This window comes from Pipistrellus hanaki, assembly GCF_964339955.1.
Source record: "Pipistrellus hanaki genome assembly, chromosome: 1".
NCBI lineage: Eukaryota > Metazoa > Chordata > Mammalia > Chiroptera > Vespertilionidae > Pipistrellus > Pipistrellus hanaki.
In genome coordinates this window covers 146,264,076-146,289,154 of record NC_140503.1, presented here as the reverse complement: position 1 = coordinate 146,289,154, position 25,079 = coordinate 146,264,076, and the positions used below count along the sequence as shown (strand labels likewise).

Here is a 25,079-nt window from a genome sequence, read left to right as displayed (position 1 = left end):
AAAAGTATCCATCCTCCTAAATAGCAATAATAGTGCCATCACATGAAAGTTTTTTTAAAATATGTCTTTAGCACAAATGGTTGTTCGCTAAAACATGTATTTTGTTCAATGATGGTGGATAACTTTTCCATTTAATATAAAGTTTTGAAATAGTAATGTGCTGTCTAGAAATTCATTAACTATTAATGAGAAATAGAATCATCATTAGAAGTGAATTCTCTGTAAAAAGAAAATAATAATAACTTTTTAAAGGTATCATTTTACTCTTGGGCAAAATTTAACTAAACCATTTTCTATATACTCACATAATTAAGAAGAATATAAAAGAAATTAAATGTGTTACTATTGCTAGTAAGTGTTATAAGAATTATAGAGTGTGAAAACATCTATTCACTCAAACAGAAGTCTGTTTTTAATAAGTGCAACTGAGAGCATTTCTTTGTATACTTCAGCCAATATATCTATTTTCTTTTCCTTAGATCTTAACTTTGTAAAATGGACTGAATTAAATCCTCCTAGATTTCATATAATGAAGCCTTACCCTCTAATGTGGTGATTTTTGGAGGTAATTAGGGTCAGATAAAGTCATGAAGGTGAGGCCCTGCTCCAATCAGATTAGAAGACTTATTAGCATATAAAGTCACAGAGGGAGGATATAGCAAGAAAGTAATCATCTACAATCCAAGGAGAGAGCTCTAAACAGAAACCAAACCTCTGTCACTTCTAACAGTTTCCAGAACTGTGAGAAAATGGACTTCTATTGTTTAAGCCACCCAGTTAATAGTATTTTGTTATAGCAACCTATGCTAACTAATACACTATAATTGATATTAAGAACTCAAAAGTTTTTGTCCCATAAGTGTTGTAACTTTATTCACAAAAGGAACAGTGAAACTAAAACTGTAAAATTTTTATGAAAGGAGATCACTACTGATTTTGAAGGAAAGATAAAATAAAATAAAAAAACATCAAATACACCAAGATGTTTGGAGTTGTCAAAAGCTAAGAGTACAACTGCCTTAAAATATATATATAATTTAGACCGCTCTTTTTTTAAAGTGTAAGTAGATGGATACAGCTGTTTCTTATTCAACTCATGCTCTCTTTGGGTTCATGACAATGACAGCTGTGTGTCATCCCCAGAAGAAGAGACAGTACACTCAGTGCTCTGTTAACATCTTCCCTTCGGTGAGAAGAGGGGATAATAAACTAACGAAGGGAGAAAATAGCTTGTTAGCCAACGGGGGGAGAAAAAGTGAGTATAGTCTATTCATTACCATGAAACTACACGGAAGCATACTTGCTAGGCTCAAAAATTACAAAGTTCTTGAGTTCCAACTGCCCACTGCAGGATTCCAGGAATGAATAGGTGTAGCAGTACAAACACAGAGCAGCACTGTGTCCCTGCAAGGAAGTCTTCCCCTACCTGGAAGTCAGGTTCCTCCAACTATAAAACAAGAGGGAGGCTGCCAATGGGTAATTTCCAAAGCCTTCTCGGAATTAATACTCTAAGGTGTCCTAAAACTTAATGACTGTCAAGCAGTTCTTTTCAGACTCTTGTGACCTGTGAGTGGGTCAGGAAGTTCACTTACAGTCAGCCTCTTGAAGGAGTAAAAAACAACATAATAGAAACTACAAAGTGTACCACACACAACTAGGATAAGTGTTGCTGGATCAAATTGTACTTGGGCTACACGTTATACAAACCATGCACACGTACATGGGAGCACAATGCCAAGTTTATTTTGTACCAGCTGTGTGAAAAGGGTAAAGGCATTAAGAAGTACAAACTGGCAGTTACAAAATAGTCATAAGGATGTGAAGTACAACACAGGGAGTATAGTCAGTAATTTGTCATAGCTACACACTGTGTTAGGGGAGTGCTAGACGTATTAGGGGGATCACTTTGTAAGCTATGTAAATGTCTTAACCACTTTACTGTACCCCTGAAACTAATATACTAATGAATGTCAACTGTAAGTGAAGATATTTGTAATTCTTTTAATTCCAAAAAAAATCATTTTTTACTATAAGTGGCAGGCAAATATTTGAAAAGCACTTCCCTTAAGGATTCTCAAATGGCATCCTTAAACACACTCTCCTATATACAGTTAGAATAAAAGATAATCAAAGGAATAAATAATCAGTACTATAAGGTAGCTTAGCATCTTGATGATATGTGTAGCATCTGTGTGGAGATTTTGGTTGGCAGGCACTCAGGGATAATAATACTGACAGTGGCAAATGCCCAATCTCAAAAAAGAGTAAATAAGTGGAGAGATGACAGAACTTCAGATCTTGCCTTATGTTATGAGAATGGGAATAGATAATTGAAGGATACTATCAGTATGACAAAACAAAAATAAGGGTGGCCCTGATTTATTTAAAATAGCTATCTGCCAGCAACTAAAATGCAAATAATTTTATACAGCAGCCAAATTTGGCTTTAAATAATTTTGACTTTATTTCATTTTTATATATTCTTGTCCTTTGACTCCCTTCACCGATTTCTCCCAGTCTCTACCTCCCACCTCTGGCAACACAAATCTGCTCTGCATATCTATGAGCTTGGTTTTGTTTTGTTTTATAATCTACATATAAGAGAGATCACATGGTATTTGTCTTTTCCTGTCTTATTTCACTTAGCATAATGTAGTCAAGATCTACCCATGCTATCTGTCTTCTTGATGGCTAATATTCCACTGTATATATGTACCAGCTCCTCTTCCTCCATTCATCCATCAGTGGACACGTAGGTTGCTTTCTTATCTTGGCAATTGTAAGTAATACTATACTGCACATGAGGGCGCATATACCTTTTTGAGTTAGTGTTTTTGTTTTCTTCAGATAAATATCCAGAAATGGAATTGCTGAATATGTGGTAGTTTGATTTTTTTTTTATTTTTTGAGGAAACTTCATACTCTTTCCATAGTGACTGCACCAATTTACATTCCCACCAACAGTGCACAGGGTTCCCTTTACTCCCACATCCTCACCAACATTTGCTATTTCTTGTCTTTCTGATGATAGCCACTGTGTGAGGTGATATCTCACTTTGGTTTTGATTTGCATTTCCTGGTGATTAATGATTTGAACAACTTTTCATGTGCCTGTTAGCCATCTGTGTGTAATCTTCTTCAGAAAATGTCTAGTCACATCTTCTGCTCATTTTTTAATCGAATGTTTGGTGGTTGCCTTTGCTGTGCAGAAGCTTTTGGGTTTGATGTGTCCCCTTTTTTCTGTTGTTGCTTTTGCTTTTAGTGTCAGATTCAAAAATTATTACCAAGACCTATGTCAAGGAGCTTACTACCTAGGTTTTCTTCTAGGAATTTTATGGTTTCTGCTCTTAACATTCAAGTATTTAATCCATTCTGAGTTAATTTGGGGGTATGGTGTAAGACAGTGGTCAAGTGTGATTCTTTTGCATGTAGCTGAGCAGTTTTTCAAACACCATTTATTAAAGAGAGTGTCTTTTCCCCATTGTATATTCTTTACTCCTTTATTATAAATCAATTGACCATATATGTATGGTTTCATTTCTGGGGTTTCTATTCTGTTCCATTGACCTCTGTGTCTGTCGTTATGCCAATGCCACACTGTATTTAATTACTACAGCTTTGTAATATAGTCTAAAGACAGGAACGTGATGCCTCTGGCTTTGTTCTTTCTCAAAATTCTTTTGGCTGTTATGGGTTTTGTGGTTCTCTACAAATTTTAGGATTACATTTATATTCCTGTAAAAAATGACATTGAAACTTTAATAGGAAGTGTATTGAATCTATAGATTGCTTTGGGTAGGAAGAATATTTTTAACAATATTGATTCTTCCAATCCATAAGCACAGAATATCTTGCATTTATTTGTGTTTTCTTCAATTTCTCTTATTAAGGTCTTGTAGTTTTAAATATATAGGTCTTTCCCCTCCTTTATTAAATTTATCCCTAGGTACTTTATTCTTTTTAATGCAATTGTAAGTAGAATTATTACCTTAATTTCTCTCTCTGATAGTTTTTTATTAGTGTGCAGAAATGCAGCAGATTTTGTGTATTTCTTTTAATTATGCTTTGATTTAACAAAGTTGAACTTGAAACAAAGAAAGCAGTTGTCTAAGAAAGGGCAGTGTTGTCCTGACCAGTTTGGCCCACGGTCGGTCTGTGGTCTGAAGAGTTGCTGGTTCAATTCCTGGTCAAGAGTACATACCTCGGTTGCATGCTTGACCCCCAGCCCTGGTCGGTTGGGGTGTGAACAGGACAGGAGGTAATCAATGCATATATATATATCTCTTTCCCCACCTTCTCCTTCCCCTCCATTCTCTCACTAAAAAAAAAAAATTGCAGTGATCCCCAGAGCAGGTACAAACAGGATGACAGTCAGAGTTGTGAGAGCAATAAAACCAGTAGAACTACTAAGGAAGTTCAAACATCCTCTCAACACACCCCATTCACCTCCAAAACAAACAATGAATATATTTTTAAACTAGTGGGATTCACAGTATTCAGGAAACAACTTAGAGTGATTAGCCAGAATAGTATGTGCCTTAAAAGAAACTTCATAAGCTTTCAACATCTTCCAATTTACACACTGAGCTTTTCTTCTATGTGTTTTTATAACACTGCTGTTCTCAAGAGTGTGCTTGATGTTTTTCTAGCCTCTTGAAGTTTGTGCTATCAGAGACAAACTCCCTTGATGCCCTAATGATGAGTGGGTTGACTTTTTCCTAAAGACATTCATTAATCTCTTGTCACAATAAGGTTATCTCAAATGGGCCTTATATAAACAACAAACTAAAGGAAAGTTGTAGAACCCTATCATAAATGAGATCTCAGATTCTATTCAAAATCATTTTCCCAAATAGCTCCACACCTTTCTTCTGCTGCTTTCCCTGCTCCTTCTTCCTCACCTGTTCTAACTAGTCAACAGTTTGAGGGGTTGGGGTTTTGTTTGTTTTTCTTCTTCCCAGACATACGTTAGTGGGAATGAAGGAGGCTGGTACAAGGAGGGGAGGGAAAGGTGATAGTTGAATGATTACAGCAAGTTCCTCACTCAACATTTTTATACAGTTTAAATCTGCTTATCTTAATAAATGCCAAGGCGTTAGGCAAGATTTAAAATTGCATAGCTTAGATAATGACACAGACTCTCTACTTAACTAAACTTTAATCAAGCTCTCTTAGCTTCAGCCTCGTGTCTGTCCCGGTGGGGCCTGCATTGCCCAATTTTAACAAGAATCCTGCTCAGTCAGTTTAGAGAGCATCCCCCATTTCTGATATCTGATCAGGCCTGCCTTCAGCAAATATCTGGTTGGGTCTGTTTAACCAAATTCCCCCACCTCTGGCACTCTGTCTCAGGAATGTTCCATGCACTCCCCCACCCTGCTTTGTGTTCTATCCAGAATTGAGCGCAGCTCTAGACTGAGGCCCCTTTCCCCTTACTGCAATGGTTCTTAAATAAAATTTGTTTTTATGGCCCTCACTACTGTTAGGCTCTGGTTTTCCTCAACAATAACAAGTATAATAACCATGTAATTAATTATATTACGTATCACATAAATTCTTCCCTTCTCTCAATAAGTATTTATTGAATCATGAAAGTCCGGGTAGAATATTGATGGGAGAAGTGGGAAGTGGGGGGAGCTGGAGGATGACCCCCAAGAAAGAAATAGAGTGGTCCTCCCTTTCCCACAGGGGATACGTTCCAAGACCCCAGTAGATGCCTAAAACCTCAGATACTACCGAACCTTATAGATAGACTATGATTTTTCCATACATACACACCTATGATAAAGCTTAATTTATAAATTAGGCACAATAAGAGATTAACAACAGCTGATAATAAAATAGAACAATTTATAACAGTATACTGCAATAAAAGTTATGGAAATGTGGTCTCTCTCAGCAAACTAGCACAATTTCTTTTTCCTTCTTCACAATTTCACAGACAGAAGATTCATTCTTACCGGACATGTTAGCAACCTCAGCATACAGTTCTTATCTAAGTCAAAAACTCTTACTTTTTCATTTAAACAAATCACTTTGCAGCTTCTCTTCGCATATCTGTCCTGCCAGCATCACAACTCTTGCACTTAGGAGGCATTGAATAAAATAGAAGTTCCGTGAATATAGGCACTTTGACACCAGGGAAGTTGATCTGATGACTGAGAAGGCTACTAGATAACTACTGGACAAAGAGCATAGGCAGCCTAGATATATAGATATGCCGGACAAAATGAAGGAAACCAAAGTTTTGCCACCCTAAAAACTGTGCCTTTTGGCACATTGATTTTAAGCTGGTTATTAAGAAACAAAAAACGTAGAAAGAATCTTTCACCTTCCCCTTTTCCTACCAAAGAGAGTCAGATAGAAAGGCCTGCTCCAGTAATAAAGTCTTAGGATGTTTGCCTTAGCCTAACTTGAGTTGAGTATGGGGCTTGGGAGGGCTTTGGGGAAGGGCCTGATGGCCAGATCAACCTGTATCCACTGTTTCTGGGTTACCATGTGTGTTCCATTCTTCCTCAATTACCTGTCAATCAATAACTTTCACTTCTCTTTGTCCAAAATGATATATATATATATATATATATATATATATATATATATACACACACACACACACACACACACACACACACACACTCAAGTTTCCCTCACTATCTTTGCAATTTTATGCTATATCAATTCCCCGTGTGTATGTATTAAAAATTTATTTTCTTCTGTTAATCTGCTAATGTTGTTTGAATTAGCCCAGCAAGACAATCTTAGAAGGTGGAAGTAAAAGCACTTCTTTTAGTCCTCACAAATGGGAGATTCATTTCCTGGATGGGACAGAGATTTCACCATGCTACTCAAGATGGTACACAATATAAAACTTACTAATTGTTTATTTCTGGACTTTTCCACTTAATATTTTTGGACCGTTGTTGCCCATGGGTAATTGACACTGTGGATAAGGTGGGGACTACTACAGTACAAAGGTAATTGAGTCATAACACTTGTCATCAAGAAACCTAAATAATTGTGGCAGAAATAAATCATATACAACAATACCTATAAAACTGGAGAGAAAGTGATAAATTCACATGAAGCCTAATAGTAAAGAACTATGAAGGCTCATAAAAGGAAGAAATAAAATTCAGAGGAAACAGTCAAAAACTATTCTGAGGTTAAAACTCTGAGGAAATAGCAAGAGGATGTTGTTACTGGTGTGCTTAAGGAGGCCAGTCAGAGAAACATGAAGGATGGGGGTCAGTTTGGTTTTAGACATTTTACACCAGATGGAAATGATGAGTGAGCTTTCTCTGAGAAAGGTAGAGGCCAGACATAAGGACGTGAGCAGACAACAGCTGAGTAGGAGTGAAGACACCATCGAGAGAGAGTATAGAAATAAGAAGGAAGCTTTAGGAATATACATATATAGGGTGGGACCTTCTGTGTGGTCTAAGTGGGGCAGACCAGGGAACAAATGACCCAGATCTACCCTGGTTCCCCGAAAATAAGACAGTGTCTTATATTAATTTTTGCTCCCAAAGATGCACTAGGTCTTATTTTCAGAGGATGTCTTATTTTTCCATGAAGAATACGGTACACATTTCTTGTTAAATGAAAATAAAGGAAATTTATTACCTGTATACAGTACGGTAGTACGGTAGTTGTTGACACAAACCAGACAAACTGAATCCTACAGTATCAAGAATTTACTCATTTATTCAATGACAATCATGTCATCATCTTCTGGAACATCATTATAACAATCTAATTCCTGAATTTCCTGGTGAATTTCTTGTGACTCCATTTCTTTCAGAATCAATGGACCAAATCTCTCATGTTTAGCAATAGCACTGTCTTTAAATGAGTACTTCTTGTCAAGGTAGCCTGCTCGCAGTGCATTTGCAATGCAACTGTCAGTGATTTTCTCCGATGAATTCTTCACCCAAGTCACAACTTCTTGCAGTTTAGGTTTCACAAAGTTTCTGAGACAGAGCCTGGGGGGGCCTTATTTTCGGGGGATGCCTTATATTTCATTCAGAAGGAAACCTGTAAGTAGGTGTTATTTTCAGAGGATGTCTTATTTTCGGGGAAACACGGTATCTATTCTGGTAGAGCTAGAGGAGAAGCCTTTTCTACTAGGATTGCTATGAGTTCGGGATCTCCTTAGTCTACTTTTTTCTACCATGTGAAAGAAGATGAACTATAAGTACAGGAAAGACAGGGTTCCAATACCATCACTCATCCTTCAGATCCAGTTGTGCCTAAAACTGATTCTGCCCTTAAGTCTTCTGTTAGTTATTGAAACAATGAATTCTCTTTTTGACTTACACTAATTAGGTTGTTTCTCATTCAAATGAAACAGTTCTGAATGATATATAAAGTAATTATTTAAAATGCTTTTTTTAAAAATTTAATGATTTCAGAGAGGAAGGGAGAGGGAGAAAGAGATCAAAACATAAATGATAAGAGAGAATCATTGATTGGCTGTCTCCTGCACACCCTACACTGGGGGTGGAGCCCACCACCCTAGCATGTGCTCTGACCAGGAACCTCCTGGTTTATAGGTCTACGCTCAATCACTGATCTCTGGGATAGGTATTAGTCTCTGGTAGGTGCTGAGACTAAGATATGGTTTCATCTTCAATTAGCTCATCAGTCAGTAGGTAAAATATAAAGATAAAACAGGTAACTATGATACAATACAATAAGTGAAATAATAAAGAGATGTGCAAAGTGTTGTGAGAGGGAAAGGTCAGGGGAGGTTTCCTGGAGAGGAGATATGTATGCTGAGTTTAAAATGTTAGTTCAGCCGAAACCGGTTTGGCTCAGTGGTAGAGCATCGGTCTGCGGACTGAAAAGTCCCAGGTTCGATTCCAATCAAGGGCATGTACCTGGGTTGCGGGCACATCCCCAGTGGGGGAGGGGGGGGGTGTGCAGGAGGCAGCTGGTTGATGTTTCTCTCTCCTCGACGTTTCTGGCTCTCTATCTCTCTCCCTTCCTCTCTGTAAAAAATCAATAAAAATATATTTAAAAAATAAAAATAAATAAATAAAATGTTAGTTCAGTGTTTCTGATAGCTAGAAAGATAAAACATGAGCCACAAAAACCTAAGGCAGAAATCAGTAATGCAATAAGTATACGATTAGTTGACAAATGAAATTTAAAAACAATAGTTATTATAAGAGTCTGGGAAGCACATAAAAATTATATGCTAAACATATATAATATATTTTAATCCCTACATCAACTACCATAATAGATTTTAGGAAATATCTGGGATGAAGAAATCATGTATTAGAGAGATAAATTGTTCAAAGATTCAACAACTTATTAAAGACAGAATTCAAATCAGTATCTTCATATGTCATCTGACTTCTAAGCCAGTACTCTTGCTGCTGTATTCTCATGTTGATGGGTTGAACAATTAGAAGAACACAAAGAGTGAAAGAGGGAACCATTCAGACCCTGGCAAGGAATGTATTTGTTGCCCCTTAGAGTGACTTGAGTCATACAGTTAAATTACTCTTAGACCATATTTAGCATCCCACCCAAAGAGAAACTGCAAAAACAATCAAACGTCAGCCAACTCAAACAATTCAAATTATCAGCCATGTTTTCTCATCATGGTGAAAATTAAAGAAATAAAAGATGGTTCTGATTTTTTGCCCCAATAAGCTTTTCTGTCATTCACCCAAACAGAATATTGGGCAGACACAATCACCACAGTCAAGCAGCAGACAGCCTGGCACAACCTTGCACAACACCCTCTGCCACATGCCCTAGGCCCGTGCTTCTCAACCTTCCTAATGTCACAACCCTTTAATACAGTTCCTCCTGTTGTGGTGACCCCCAACCATAAAATTATTTTCGTTGCTACAGCAGGAAGTACTGTATTAAAGGGTCACGGCCTTAGAAAGGTTGAGAACCACTGCTGATACAAAATGAAACCACCTGACCTCAGTAACAGGGAATAAAGTACCACTCCCAAGTCGCCTTGATATTGCTCAGCGTGTCTACGTACTGAATTACCCTACGTACAAACTTCTCTTGAACTTTTTCCCTCTTAATCAAGTGATCCCACCTCTGTTTCCCAAGATGCATTTTTCCATCTTTCCTTCAGGTTGCTAACACTGCTTACTGAAGCCACTATGGTGTGGGTGCATTCTTACCCACAGTCCATACACACATGCACACACATTTGCACACTCACATTCACTCTCAAAACTCTTCCTTACGAGGAAGCAAAAAGTACCTTTCCTAAATATACTATTCAAAAGAGAAAGATGTTGTGTTTTAGGATGCATTGTTAAGGGAAAAGAATTAGTATGAAACAATATGTATAGAATAACAAGATACTATAAACAAGGTTAACTAAAATCTAGAGATACATTCTTCAAAATGTTAAGTTTTATCTCTGGGTGGTGAAACTAGAGGTGATTTTTACTTTTCCCTTTCTGCTCCTCTGGATTTGCCAAAGTTTTAGACAATATGCATGTGTTCTTATTTTAATTAGAAAAATTAAATTAGAGCATGGAGGGAGGAGGGCTAAAACTCTTAACGTGTTCTTCCAAACACAGTTAAGACAGGTAAGAATTATTTTTTTTAATTTTACTAAAGAAGATAAAATTGTAAAAGCTATTACACACTTTTTTAAAAAGGCTTACAAAGTTTTCAGCTATTGACAAGTTTCTCAGCCTTATTCCATTCCACAGTCAGTTTCTCAAGGGCCCCCACCGTAAAGCATAGCCTCGCATCAGAGCACAGAGCCTCAGTCTGCATTCTTAACTTCCTGCCCCTGTCCTGCCCCAAGGGGCAAGGGCCACCCTACTTACTATCAGCTGTAATATAGCTGGATGAGCCTTCCATTGGTTGCCAAGACCAAAGGCCTTTTTGGCCCAGCTGCTCACCACGGGCCTCCCACTCAGAGCCTCCGGGGATAAGGTGTGGAAGGAATGCCTCTTCAACTCAGGGCTGGGCGGCTGCCACAAGGAGTGAGCTCATCCTCTCTAGAGCCATCTCATCTCTGCAAGGCCCAACTATGTAACAATCCTTTAACACAGTGAGTGGTTCTCAAAGTGTGTTCCCTAGAAAATATGCAAGGTCAAAATTGTTTTCAAAATAATACTAAGACTGCATTTTCTTTTTTCCAAAGGCCACATGACATATGTCACAATAGATTGAATGCAGAAGCATATATGAGTCTCTGTTTTCTGCTAAGCCAGATATTAGGGATTTGCAAAAATGTAAAGCGATGCCATTCTTCTCACTAATTATTGTGTCATGGAAAATACTTATTTTTCATTTTAAAAATGTTAACACGGAATGGGTTTATTAATGCTATTTTTAATAAATAAATATTTTTAAATTTTCTCAACATTTATTTCTATAATTGTAAATATCAGTAAATATAAACCACATATAATAAAGTTGTTTGGTGTCCTCAATAATTTTTAAGAATAATTACACAAGGGTCCTGAATCCCAAAGGTTTGGTAAGACACATAAGAATGACACACAAACAGGCCCTTATATCACCTAACTGGAGAGTCAGGAGCTTCCAGTCAATCTTATCCAATACACGTCTTATCCAGTGTAGACTACATGCCCACAAGATTGTTTCTACAGAAACACTGCCATTGTCACTCTTCTTCTCACCTTGCATCCCCAACACACACACACACACACACACACACACACAAACACACACACACACACACACACACACACACACACTTACCAAAAAAAACTGCAAGTCTCCCACCCAGCTACTCTACTTTGAACATCCCTAGAGAGAGGCAAAGGCCTAACCCAATAAAGGAGAAAAAATTACCTCTCCCTACAGTAATTGTGAGAGAGCTCAGACTTGCCTACAGCCAGTTAGTAACTCCATTAGAGTCCTCTGCTCACCTCCTCTTCCCTCACTGCTACCACTCATTCCCTGTCACCCAGGCACAGGCCACTTTCTCCAGTGTTACCCCATCAGTGATGCAGTTGCTTCTCAGCATGATAAAGGAGGCTTTACACTCTATGCTGCAGAAGAGAGTGTGAATTCATTGGCAAAATCCTTCTAGACTAAAAGTGAGAGCAGGACTAAAGAACTTTTTTCTTTGCTTTTTATTTTAAAAATATTTATTGATTTTTAGAGAAAAAGGAAGGGAGAGAGATAGAAACATTGATGAGAGAGGTACATCATCTATCAGCTGTCTCCTGCAAGCCCCCCATTGGGGATCAAGCCCACAACCCCTGCATGTGTCCTGACTGGGAATCAAACCGGTGACCATGTGGTTCCTAGTTTGACACTCCACTGCTACATCACACCAGCAGGCACGACTGAATGTTTTAACACTAGACATAAGTGTTTCTCTCATATCTGAAGTCTATCCATAGAAGAAATCTAATTAATATGGTTTTCTCTAGGAAAACTTGAGAAACTCAGAATTAAGAAAACTATTGCTGCCAATATATTTTCTCTGGGGGAAAAAATTCCTCATATAAGAAAGAATAAAGGAAAATGTCATTCTATAAAAAATAGTTCATGTAATTCACAGGAAAATCCATCTTGTGATTAATAGTAGAAATACACTTGGTACAGGCGGATATTCAATATATGAATATATTACAAATCAAACCAGATAAGCAGAATTCTCCAAAAGGATAGCTGACTGATTTGTAACTCTCCCGTGAGACACCTCCCAAAAGGATCCCTTGCCCTTCTAAACTAGTAACACCTGCTGCAACATTGGACAATTAATCACATACAGCCTCTTGAGATGTCTTATATCTGTTTCAGTGATCACCACTTACCTACTGCAGTTTTGCCTGGTATACTTTTCCCAAGTTTCTATCCTGTTTTTCAATTAAATTATAAGCTCTCTTTTATGTTATTTATTTAATTATGAGCACAAGGACCCATCATCAGAAGTGGAGTTTCTGTAGTCAGCACTGTTCTCTTAATGTGACTGAGCAGTAGAGTTAGATAAGCAGTTGATGATTAGTAACTTCTACCTGTAGTTCAAAATTGGAGGTCATAGTTGTCCCACATACAAGGGTGTAATTTTCTAGCCTATAATTCAAAAAACCCACTACAACACATGTTTAGGATTGCCTGAGGTTCTTACCACTTGTTGAATAACATTGGTCCAGTTACTGAACTTCTCTATATCTCATTTTTCTCATGTATAAAATGAAGATAATAATGGTACATTTGTCATAGGATTGTTATATGGTAAGTATGAAATATGATAATAAAATAAACTGGTTTAAAAAGTATGTCATATAAAAAAAAGACTGACAATTCCTTGCTATGTATGTTATGTAGGAAGAGTCAATGTGACTCCTAGGTATTGGTAAAAGGTGCAAGCTTGGGAGTTAGGTATGGAAAGGATGAAGGACATTTTTCCATCCAGATTCCAATCATACCTGACCTGAAGGCAAACTGAGCTCCTGACATCTGTATGGATGTAGATTGAAACAAAACCAACTCCATTTCTGGGTCCCAGGTTTTATTTTATTTTTAAGTTCCATGCTGTGACCTTTGACCAACCTCACCATCCTCAACAAGTACATCAAAGATTTCTAGTTGATGTTATATGTTCCTTAAAATGTAACTATAAATATTTTTGTTAGTATAGCTGGACTGGCATGACAACTGAGATAAGTATCAACTCAGTAATAGTATCGATTATATGAAATCATCTATCATAAGACCCCCAGGAGGTATGGCCCCTGGAGCTACAGCATTCTTTGTCCCTTTACCTTGTCAATCATTAGAACCTGAGTTATACTATAAAAACTGAAGTAGTACAGCAGGGGTGTGTAGGTGAAGAATAATCTGTGCAGACTGTTGGATCGTCTTTTCCATTCCAACTCAGTCTTCCCCTAAGTAAACTGCTGTCTAATGAATTCTGTTATATTCTATCAAGTATACCTGCTTCATTTTTTAAATTTTTTTTTTTTTTTTTTTTTTTTTTTTTTTTTTTTTTTTGGCCAAAGGTTCTGTCTCCTTACAATTGGCCATTACACCTTGGCCCCGCCACCAGACAGCATCAAAGACAAATGATTTATGAGTATCCCTCATTTTCCCAAACCTCTTGAAAACAATGATTGCACTGTACACGGTCAATTTCAATGAGAGGATATAACAGATCAGAATAGGTCTATTGTCTTGAAGAAAAAATGACCAGAGACCCAAGTGTAACCTTGCCCTCATGCCCCACCTTACTGTCCCACCCTTCCAGTTTCTCATCTGAACAAGCGGTCTGGAAGGCATCCCTAAAAGATGTACCCCCACCATTTCTCAGAATATAGATTACAAAAGACCATATGCTCTTTCTCTGCTTTGTCCAGGGCCACTGCTTCCCATAACCCCCTTCATCTAACCCACCATTATCCCACCCCAGAAAATCTACAGTAGATGACAACCTCTGTTTGCTTCATGCCATTAACTTGGCCATCCATTGAAATAAACCAAGAGTGGAGGATTAAAATGGTTGCAGAGTAAGTGGATGCTGCACAGACATACTCCCAGGAACAAACTGAATTACAATTAAAATATGGCAATGCTTCTTGAATAATCAACATAAAACTCACAGGAAAGAACCCTGGTTCCCAAGGACCAAAAGTGGAGACTGCGTGGAGACTGCTAGGAGAAGCAGAGGTGAGAAAGGGCTGGCCGGGCACCCACAGATGGCAACTGAGGTCTCAGAGAGATATCTCAAATGTGAGTGATTGCCACTGAGAACTCTGGGATCTAATCCCCAAACTGAGCCCCCAAGCACAGAGCTCCATAACTGAGAGGGTACCCACATAACATCTGGCTGTGAAAAGCAGTGGGGTGCTATCTGCCAGGGAGTGACCTCTGAAAATTCCAGCACCCTCTTAAAGGGCCAATGCATAAAATTCCCTGTGGAGCCACCCACCCTGTGCACTGGCAGAGTAAAGGTGAAGTGGACTGGAGCTGTGAGAGCAGAAGCTGGGACTAGGGACCTGGGGGATAGAGCTCAGAAGGCACCCCAAGTTTCCTGAGCTGAGTCATTCCCTCAGGCAGTGGAGGACATCTTTCCCACATAGACATCTGCCTTTCCTAGGGGGAAGACAGTTGGCACATCCTATTAGAAAACACCTTGTCCTGAAGCCACTTAAGAGTTTAAAAATAATAATTAGCCTCCTGGCAGAAGCAACTATCCCACTCTGTTGAAAAAAACTCTGGCCACACCTTAAGGATGATTGCCTGGGGTCTGTAGGCAAGCCTATCAGTCTATAGGCAAAGGTGGTCTCTGGAGGTTTTGAGTCTTTGCCTAGTCTAATTTACCACTGTCCTGCACTACAGATTAAGAGGTGTAGAGGATCTACCTAATACATAGTCACAAACCCAAACAGACAGTCAAGAAGGAGACAAAGAAACAACTCCCAAATGAAAGAACTAGAGAATTCCCCAGAAGAAGAGGTAAATAAACAGAGATAAGAAATTAATCTGAAACAGAGTTCAAAGTAATTATGGTAAAGATGCTCAACAGCATGACAAAAGACATAGTAACTATGAAAAAAGAACAATCTGAGATAAAGAATGACATAGCACAAATATAAAACACATTGGAAGGAATACATAGCAGACTAGGGGAAGCTGAGGGTCAAATCAGTGAATCAGAAGACAGAGTTGAAAATATCAATCAAAGAACCAAAAAGAAACAGCAATTTAAAAACAGGAGGACAGCTTAAGGGAACTGTGGTACAAGGTAAAATATAACAATATAAGAATAGCAGGTGTACCAAAGCCGGTTTGGCTCAGTGGTAGAGCGTTGGTCTGTGGACTGAAAGAATAGCAGGTGTACCAGAAGAAGCACAAGGAGAGAAAGGAATAGAGAATGAGTTTGAAGAAATAATGGCAAAAAACTTCCCTAACCTGGTAAAGGAAAGTCACACAAGTTCAGGAGGCACAGAAGACCCCAAGCAAAAAGAATCCAAACAGGCCCACACCCAGACACATCATAATTTAAATGCCAAAAAATTAAAGACAAAGTGAGAATCTTAAAGGCAGCAAGAGAAAAGAAAACTGTTACCTAAAAAGGAGTTCCCATAAGGCTGAAACCTTATTTCCTATCAGAAGCTCTACAGGCCAGAAGGGAAAGCAAGGATCTGAGACCAAGATTACTATATCCGTGTGTAAGAACAGATGTTCTTCTGGACAGGAGCCTCATAACTCAGGTTAGCTGGTTTGTTTCCTTAACAACTCAACAGCCACTCCTACCCCCCACTTTAAAAAAAAATCTATTAAGACAATTTTTACCATCTTTACATTCAGCAACACTGAACAAATAGTTCTGTGAAGCTACCTACTATTTAAAGCACGTGTCAAACACAAGGCCCGCGGGCCAAATCCAGCCCGCTAGGCCTTGCAATGTGGCCCGCACCGCACTGTCATCACTGCACTCCGCTGTCAGTTTATGACATTGTCAGTTTATGACTGTTCAGTAAACCATTCGGCCCGCGATTTAGGCTGGATTTTAGATTTTGGACCCTTCTCTGATTGAGTTCAACACCCCTAATTTAAAGCCTCTGAATCTTGGCTCATGCTATTCCAGGCTGTTCCCTCTGCCTAGAATGCATCACTTCCCTTACCCTGCCCCTCTCAGCAGAGCTCAACGCCCTTCCCCTCTGTTCCCTCTACATATCTCATCTTGCATTTCTTCCACACCTAGCACAAGCCCTTCATCAGACACATTACCAGTTAAAAGCCACCAAAAGCTAATCACAGCTGGCTTAAAAATGGACAAAAAAGGCAACAGTGATTAAGAAGAGCACTGGAAATATGGTTTTACAGCCTCTGGCCTTAATGATGAACTCCTCCAAAGGTGTACAGCAGGCCTTTTAAAAGTAGCCTCAAATAGTTTGAGGCCACTATGACTTGTATGACATTTAAAACTCTCACTTTCAGACCATATTAGTTGTAATATTATGTTAACGGATACAAAAATAGCTTTTGAATTGTTGATAAATAAATCATTTAAAAAAGAAGAAAAAGAAGGAAGGAAAGAAGGGTTATCCTGCTACCTCTCCCTTTTAAGTCCTCAAGCCTTGTTTGAAGAAAAAGATGTAATAATAGTTAAATGACCACTGCAGGCAAAAGACTGAAGAAGAAAGTATTTATCTTGGGGCTCTTTTGCCTACTCTTCAGCCATGCCGGCTCTTCCAGAAAAAGGCAGAGCCTTTATGCTTCCTATTGGCTGTGTCCAGGTTCAAACAATCATTGCATCTCAGGTAAACCACTGCCATTCCCTCCTTAGCTCCCATCCTGACCCCCTCCAGCACTTTCCACTCGCTCATGCAAATGAATCTTCTGAAAACACAAGTCTGATCCCATTCCACTTTCTTTTGTAATTCTTAAATTAGACATATCATCCCATCATGCATTACAGTTAAGTGTGCATGCAGCATACCTCCCCCAGTGAACTGTCAAGTCATGTGAGGGCCCAAATAATCTTACTCATATTAAGCAATCTTCACGTGTTCATTCAAAAAGTACATAATGAATACATGTTATGTACCAAGTATTACACTAACCTCTAGTCAGAAAAGTTAGGTCATTCCATTGGATTTGTTTAAAACTGTGGGTGGTAAGGAAGTTGGAAGGGTGTTGTCATATAAACAGAATATTATAATACTTACTAAATTATTTACATATCTGATAGATCCTCCCTTACTTCAGTTGATGGACAAACATAAATCCAACCTGCGGCCAGACATTCCTGAGCTCTGAACCACCAATCATCACCTGCCAAATACCCTAAGCCCTTTCCCCCTCCCCCCACCCCCATTCCTAAGTCCCTAGGTCCCTAATCAATCAGTGTGTGCTGAGTGCCCTAAGCTCCGCCCCCTATCCTTAAAGGTGCTTGCACTCCCCTGGCTAGCTCTCTCCGCTCCTCTCCCTGGAAGCAGCCGGTCGGTGTACCCTTCCCTCCAATAAAGCCTGTGTGTGTCCTGCCATCCCAGTCTCCGGTCTACCTTCTCTATTTAATCTATCAATATCTATAATAGTAACATGGTAATATGCTGATTAGGCTGGAAGTCCTTCAGGATGAAGCCAAGGCTGGAGGGAAGCCAGTGCTGGCAGCAGGGGGGGAAGGGGAAAGGGGGAAATTGCACAATTTTGTGCATCAAGCCTCTATTTATGATATAATTGCAACTGAACCCTTGAGTAGACCGAGAAAGGCCTCTCAGAAAAAGTCATGTACAAACCAATACCTGAAGCAGAAGCAGACGTATATGGGAAACCAGGAGCTATAGGCAGTCCACTAAGACTGCAGTACTGGCAAAGGATAAGGCTTGAGAAACATAAAGGGACTAGATCATACCAGGGCTTAAGCCACATTAAAGTGTTTGAAGTTTATCTTGAAGGAATGTAATTGTCTTATTAAGATGAGTGATATGATCAGATTTGTACCTTAAAATGACCATTCTAATTAGAGTACAGTAGTCATTCAAAATATCTGTTGAACACATGACTGGTTAAGTGTCATTACCATAATAAAAAACATTTCAGTTATTCAAAAAGAGAGACAAAGCAGCATATCAGTGCTGGCTGTCAAACCCTGGGAAGGTTTTAATACCCTGGAAACAGAAAGGGTATAAGGAAGAGCATAAGCTAGAAAGTGGTTGAACAAAATATAAGGTGAATTCACAGAAAAGTGCATAGTTTTTTAGGGAGGAATAGGTCTGGAGAGACAGGTAGACTTTTCAGGGTCAACCTTGAGGTGCAGGGCCTTGAATGCCAGGCTCAAGATGAAAGAAGATAGGTGTACACCAAGAATTGCCTTAGAAGGATGGAATGAGAATTGAAAGAAGTTTTTACAATGTTCAGACTAGCAGGTGACAGGAATGTCAAAAGGAGGGAAAGATGCAGGAGATACACTGTAAATTATGTATCAAAAGAAAACAGAGTTAAGAGAGAGAGAAGCAAGGGATGAGGTTGAGTGAGGATGTGAAACGGTTTGCCTCACAGGCCAACCTACCACACCCAGTCCCACTTCTCCAGCACCCCAGTAACCCTCCCTGAGAGACTGGTTTATTAAAATCAGTTTAGTGTGAAAATTTGGAGAATGAGGATCTTGGCTTTTATCAGTCTATTTAATCAGTGTCTATAGCAAGAACTTGGGGGTAAGGTGTTTGGAAAAGGAAATGAAGAGAAAAGAACAGTTGGAAAGTGAGAGAGGAACATGTGCATAAACAAGCCCTGAGGCGACTTTAACCCCCTAAATTCATCACCCAAAGAACGAATTCAGTTGGGGCTTCTCTGTGTATCCTAGGAAATCCCTGACTTGGTTGATTTATGCCCCATCCCCTCCCACTGAACTAAGCTACCTCCTCTCACTGTTGGGGCCCTCACTTCTACCTGATCTTTGGACCCTCAGTGGCCATGAAGCAAAACAATAACCTCAATAGTTCTATTGTCACCAGTTTGAAATTAAATCACTTTGATCTCCCAAAGCAACAAGTCACTTTAATAGTACTTAGGAATACTGAAAAAAAAAAAAAAAAAAAAATAGAAAACCTTCCAAATTGTCTAACAAATCTCCAGAGTATGAAGGTCTATAATCTGAGTTAAGCTCACCTAAGAAATATCACAGCCCTCATCGGAAGGAACAAGGTCATTTGTGAACAGATCCCATAGAAGAGTCAATAAATCCCTGACCATAGAAATAAATTCTATTTTTTCAAGCTTTTCTCAAGCTTCTCACCATAGGCCCATACGTTATCTATCCTACGTTGTTACAGGTGAGGAGACTCCAGCTGCATTCTTTCGGGTATGCAGGTACTAATGAGTCAAAATTTTGCTCCAAATTGGATGGTTTCCTGCTGGAACAAATACGAATGTGAACAAACTAATAGATTCTTCTGGAATCTATTTCATTTGTCAGCGTTTTGTTTGATGATGGTTGTTTTCATCAGGACTCTTTAGAACTTCACATTGTTATTTGTCAGGCCTGAGTAAGTGATAAATTTCCTTTGGCTTCTCTTTGTTTCCAAATTATAGGCTTCTTCCTGTTCCTTGTAGGCGCCCCCACAGAGGCCATAATGACAGTAAAGGTGCAAATGTGAGAATGAGAAACAAGGTGTCAGCATGCATATAACTAATCTATTGAGGTGCCCTACTCACTCACAAACTGGAAATCATACTATTAGTAAACTTAAATAATTTTTTAAAATTATTTAGACATATTTTCCAGTCTTTGCCAAGAGGTCTTTTGTCTCTTTAAAATTCGTCAACACCTCCACACACTGTGAGATAAAGAAGACAATGTAAGTCACAACAATGTGTGGGCTACAGATAGGCAGCTGCAAGTCCCCCCAGCTTCTTTCCTTCCGAGCACATGACCCCTCCCACCGCTACCTAGAACCCCTTTCGTCAGCTCAGTTGTCTCCCCTACTTGAAGAGACTACAACGAGGCGGAAAATAATTAGGAAGCTACTTGCTTTGTTTTCTTTTCCAAATATTAACATAACACGTGGGAATTTCAGTGTTGCTAACATGTGTCTTAGCCAAGAAAGCAAATGTTTAATTAAGCCAGGCCGGAGCCAGAACTAGATTTTTGGGGAACATGCATAAAGTGAACCACAAAACCCTTAGGTTCAAAGGGAGGTCAGCCTCCCTCCGACACACATGGCATCACAGGTTCTTCTTGGGCAGCGTGTGTTTTCATTGGGGCAAGGTGTTCCCAACAAAAAAGGAACGTCTTCCTATCTACAATGTTCTCAGCAAGGAGCTCCTCGGATTAAAGTTTCCCTAACGGTGACCTAAGGTCAGGTACATTAGGAACTGTTACATTTCCAAGAGTGGAGTACAGTGTGCAGCATGCCCCAGACGTCCTGAGCCATAAACCGTTTTTGTAGCGCACACAGGAGCCAGAAGTGACAAGTAATATGGAAAAGGAGGCATCCTACTGTTCCTCATCCATTCTCCCAGGAACAAGAGCAGGAGAAGGAAAAAAAAAAAAAATCAAGGCACTGAGTTAACACTTTTAAAAAGTGGGGAGGATGCAGAAACCACAGTGTTTACTTCACCGTTTTAAGAACTAATCACAGAACCTGTGTTCTGTAAATAACAATCCATACTATCGCCGTGTTGAAATGGGTTAACAGCTATCATCTTCGTTGCTCTCTGTACAGTTAGTCTCCTCGGGGAAACTAAATGCCTCGTGTAAACCGACACAGAAAAAGCAGAACTGCATTATATCTCGTTGGCAGCGGTTACCTGCCAAGCAACTGTTGAGGACAGACAGCATGCGAGCCCCTGTTTTTGCTGGGAGGATTTAAGTACGCGGTTTCTGTGCTTTAAAAAAAAAGAAAAAGAAAGGAAGAAGGAAGGAAGGAAGGAAGGAAGGAAGGAAGGAAGGAAGGAAGGAAGGAAGGAAGGAAGGAAGGAAGGAAGGAAGGAAGGAAGGAAGGAAGGGGAAAAAGAAAGAAAGAGCATCTGTTAAGTTGCTTCCCGCCTTAAACTACTTTTATAAACTTTTCTATCAAATCTTATATTCACAAGCTGATTGATTATTCAGCTCATGGGCTGCAATTTCTGGCTCCCTCCCTCCCTCCCGCGAGCCCTTGACCCCTGGCTGGGGAGCCTAGTCTGGTGGGAATCAAGTCTCCCCAGTCGCCGCTTCCCGCTTGAAACAGGTCCCGCAGCTCGTCCCCCGCACTTTCCAGCAGCAGCGGCCGGGGAGCCGGGCCCGGGGCCGCACGGGGCGCCCTACCTGGTTGAAGTGCAGCGGCGCGGACTGCAGGGCGCCCTCGGCGGGGCCGGCTCCCAGGCGCTGCAGCAGCCGCCCGAGCTGCGCCGCCGACAGGCTCCCGTTGGCGCCGAACACGCGCAGCACATCCTCGCTGAAGGCGAGCCCGGGCCCCGCCGCCGCCCCTCCGAGGCCCGCGGCCGCCAGCAGCAGCAGCGGGAGCAGCAGCCCGGCCGCCGCCCGGCCCGGGGCCGTCCTGGACGGCGCGGCTCCGCGCAGACCCGGGGCGGGCGGGGGCGCGCGGGGGCTCGCGGGGCGCGCCGGCGGCATCGGTGCCCAAGGGCGCGCGGGTCAGGCGTCGGCGGCGATCGGGGTCCGCGGTGGTGGCACGGGGCGCCCCGCGTCCTCCGCCGCCTTCGGGAGAAGAGCAGCCGGCGGCCGGCGGGGCATTGAAGAGGCGGTGCGGCGATCGGGGGGCGGGGAGCGATAGGCAGCGCGGGCCCCGGGCCTCCTGGGGAGCCTGAGATAAAGAGGACAAAGGGGGGACAGAGATAAAGGCCACCGGCCACCAGCCGGCCGGGCCCCGGGAGGACTGCGCGGCTGGAGCCCTCGGACGCCCGGCCGCCGGGCACGGGGCCAGCTGCCCCGGAGCCAGGTTTGCAGACGCCCCGGGGTTTGCTTACAGTGCGGCGGTGGCGCAGGCTCCTCCCGGAGAGCCAGCCCACGCCACCGACGGCTCTTAGGGAGCCCTCAAACCCCATGCTCCGTGGAACCCCACCTCCTCTTCCTGGCTTTCGGCCCGAATCCCCGAGAGCACACTCCAAAGGGATGGGACGTGCGGTCCCTTTCGGGCTTCCCGGGGGTTTGAGCGTCTCCGCGGGACCCTCCCTCTCCCAGTTCTCTGCCCTTGGCAAGCTAGTCGGAAGGACTGGCTTAACCTGCTAACCTCTCGCCTGGCCTGTCCGCCTGTTGGCTGCCGTCGCGCCCCGCACCCCCTTTCAGATAAGAGGCGGATGGCCCTGTCCCCGCCTCTGCAGCACGTGGTGGCACACTCCCCCCGGGGCGCACTCCCGCGCGCAGCCGCGGGAGGGCGCCGCGCCCCCGGTCCGGCCTCTGGTTTTGCGGGTCCCCAGCCTCAGCCCAGCTCTCACCCCTATTATCCTCTCCCCGCCCGAGGTTACCTTAATGACACCTCCGCGTCGGTGTCCCCTGGCTTGCCTTCTGCTCTCCGCGGTCTCTTTGTTTTACCTTGAGACCAGCTTCCTGGAATAGAGTCTGGAGCCCCTTGCATTGTCTCAGCGCTCGCAGGAATTAACTTTTTTGTCTCACTTCTAAAACCCGGAGGAGAAGGAGGAAGCGAAATCTGGAGCGTGGTGGCGAACTCCCTGAGCCAGCACTGCCCAAGCCGGCCCTTCCTGACGCCGCACGGGATATCCGCAGATTAAAATACATGTTTGTTCAGATGAGGGTTCAAGAAAAGCTGACTTACGCAGGAGGTCAGCAAGTGTGTGCCAAGTGCATGCGGCGCTTGGGGACAAAGGTTGTGTCTGGTGGATATAATTGTCCAGAGATAAAGTGAAACCATGATGTAAGAACAAGAAGAATTCAAAGTGTTTCTCGCCTTTCATGGGTGAAATTCACAGCCTTCTAAAACAGCACATAAAAAAAAAAAAAGATATTAAATCCAGACAAGGGCAAGGAGATGGGGCAGGAGAAAGAATCTCATCTCCTAGGAGAATTTAAGTATAACTCTGGAAGGAAGAGACAGGGAGAGAAGATCCGAGAAGGATGTGGATAGGTGGACATAACTGAAGGGCTGTCATATGGAGAGGGTCTACAGAAAGCAGAAGGCAGCCGTAAGAGAGCAAAGTAGCAAGAGGATAGTTTCTGCAGTGTCCCTCACAACTGCTTTGAAAAGTAGTGATTTCCCAAGACTGGCGGTGATTCAAACCCAGGGGCATGAGGTAGAAGGATTCCTGTCCCCGAGGGAGAACAGCAAAATGATCTTGATGATGTGTCCTTTCCAGTGATAAAACCTGTATACTTGTTAATTTACAGGATTCCACTGGTGCAAAAAGGGCAATTGTTTCACTCAAGGGCCAGAAGTAAGTTGTGTCACCATTAAGCTCTTAAATTACACAGCTGATAGGACTCTACAAGAGTGTTATTGGAAATATTGTAATAAATAAGTGACAGGTGTGTACTTGAAATATTGGGGGGACCACTTTGTACAGTATATAATTGTCTAACCACTATGCTGTACACCTAAAACTGATACAAAATAATATTGAATGTAAACTGTAACTGGAAAATAATAATAAAGATGATTTTTCAAATAATTTTTTAAATGGAAAGTGGTGCATTGTATTGCTTGCTTACCTATGCTCAAAGCACAAGTAGCATATTAAGAAATCTGAGACATCCTTCAATAATAAAATCTCCTTTTCTTTCTTTAATCAGAATTTCAAATTTTTGTTTTCAGGAATGAATCCAGAAAAATCAGATGTTTGCTGAGCGAACTTGTAAAGGCAGAACTTCTTCAGAACTTCTTCGGCAACATGATGCTGGAGGCAGAGCCCTCAGAGAATGTTCAGTTTCGCCATGAGCACAGAGAAATCACAAACTCAAAACAATAACAAGGGCAGTGAGGGCTTTGACCAGAGAAAATGCACCGTTCAGTCCCTGTTGTGTGGAATCAGAAGCATCCAAAAGAGGATTTGTGAAGCATGAACAAAAGAAATGAAATTAGATAATGACTGAATATACAGTATTTTTTATCTGCTTCTCAGTGAGAAAGGTTTGATGTTTATGTACTTACTAAAGACCCAAGGCATGAAAATTCATGCATGGGGGGGAGGGGGGTGTCCCTTAGCCTGGCCTGCCCCCACTCACAGTCTGGGAGCCCTCGGGGGCAGGAGGCGACCTGGCGATCGGGGGAAGGTAGGCCCCATCACACCTCTGTTGCTGCCACTGTCTGCAGTGCAAGCCTCGGCTGGCCCTGTTTACCTGAACCTCAGGTGGCCATGGGCGGCTGGGCAGCCACCATCCGAGGCTTACTTGGGCTGGCCCTATGCAGCTGGGGGGCTGAGGGGGAAGGGGACTCCAGAGGCAGGCACGAGTGAGGGGGGGGGGGGGCGGCCTTGCCATGCGCCTGCCGCCCCGACAGGGCTGAGGGGACTGGGCACCACCATCTTGTGGTCTTGGGCACCGCCATCCTTGAGGGCCGGGCAGTTAGTTAGCATATTCCCTCCTTATTAGCTGTGGGTGCCACCATCTTTGAGGGCAAAACTTAATCTGGGGTATTTACGTAATGTAAATATCTGTGTTTTCCGATGGCCTTAGGCAACCCTACTAGTGGTTCTCAACCTGTGGGTCA

General features: G+C 41.7%; 1 protein-coding gene across 4 annotated transcripts in view; it reads right to left on the bottom strand.

Moving 5' to 3' along the window:
• The window catches only part of SLC39A8 (solute carrier family 39 member 8), a 72,879-nt gene extending 49,851 nt beyond the window's left edge, over window positions 1-23,028 (bottom strand). Inside the window, exons 1-2 of one of the 4 annotated variants that reach the window (XM_084901852.1) lie at window positions 22,885-23,028; window positions 21,728-22,223 (exon numbers count right to left, since the gene is read on the bottom strand). In XM_084901852.1, the coding sequence (XP_084757978.1) occupies window positions 21,728-22,033 (306 nt within the window). In that variant the 5' untranslated portion in view covers window positions 22,034-22,223; window positions 22,885-23,028. The other 3 variants (XM_084901851.1, XM_084901854.1, XM_084901853.1) reach the window with 3 other exon arrangements.
• Between the last annotated feature and the right edge of the window lie 2,051 nt (window positions 23,029-25,079).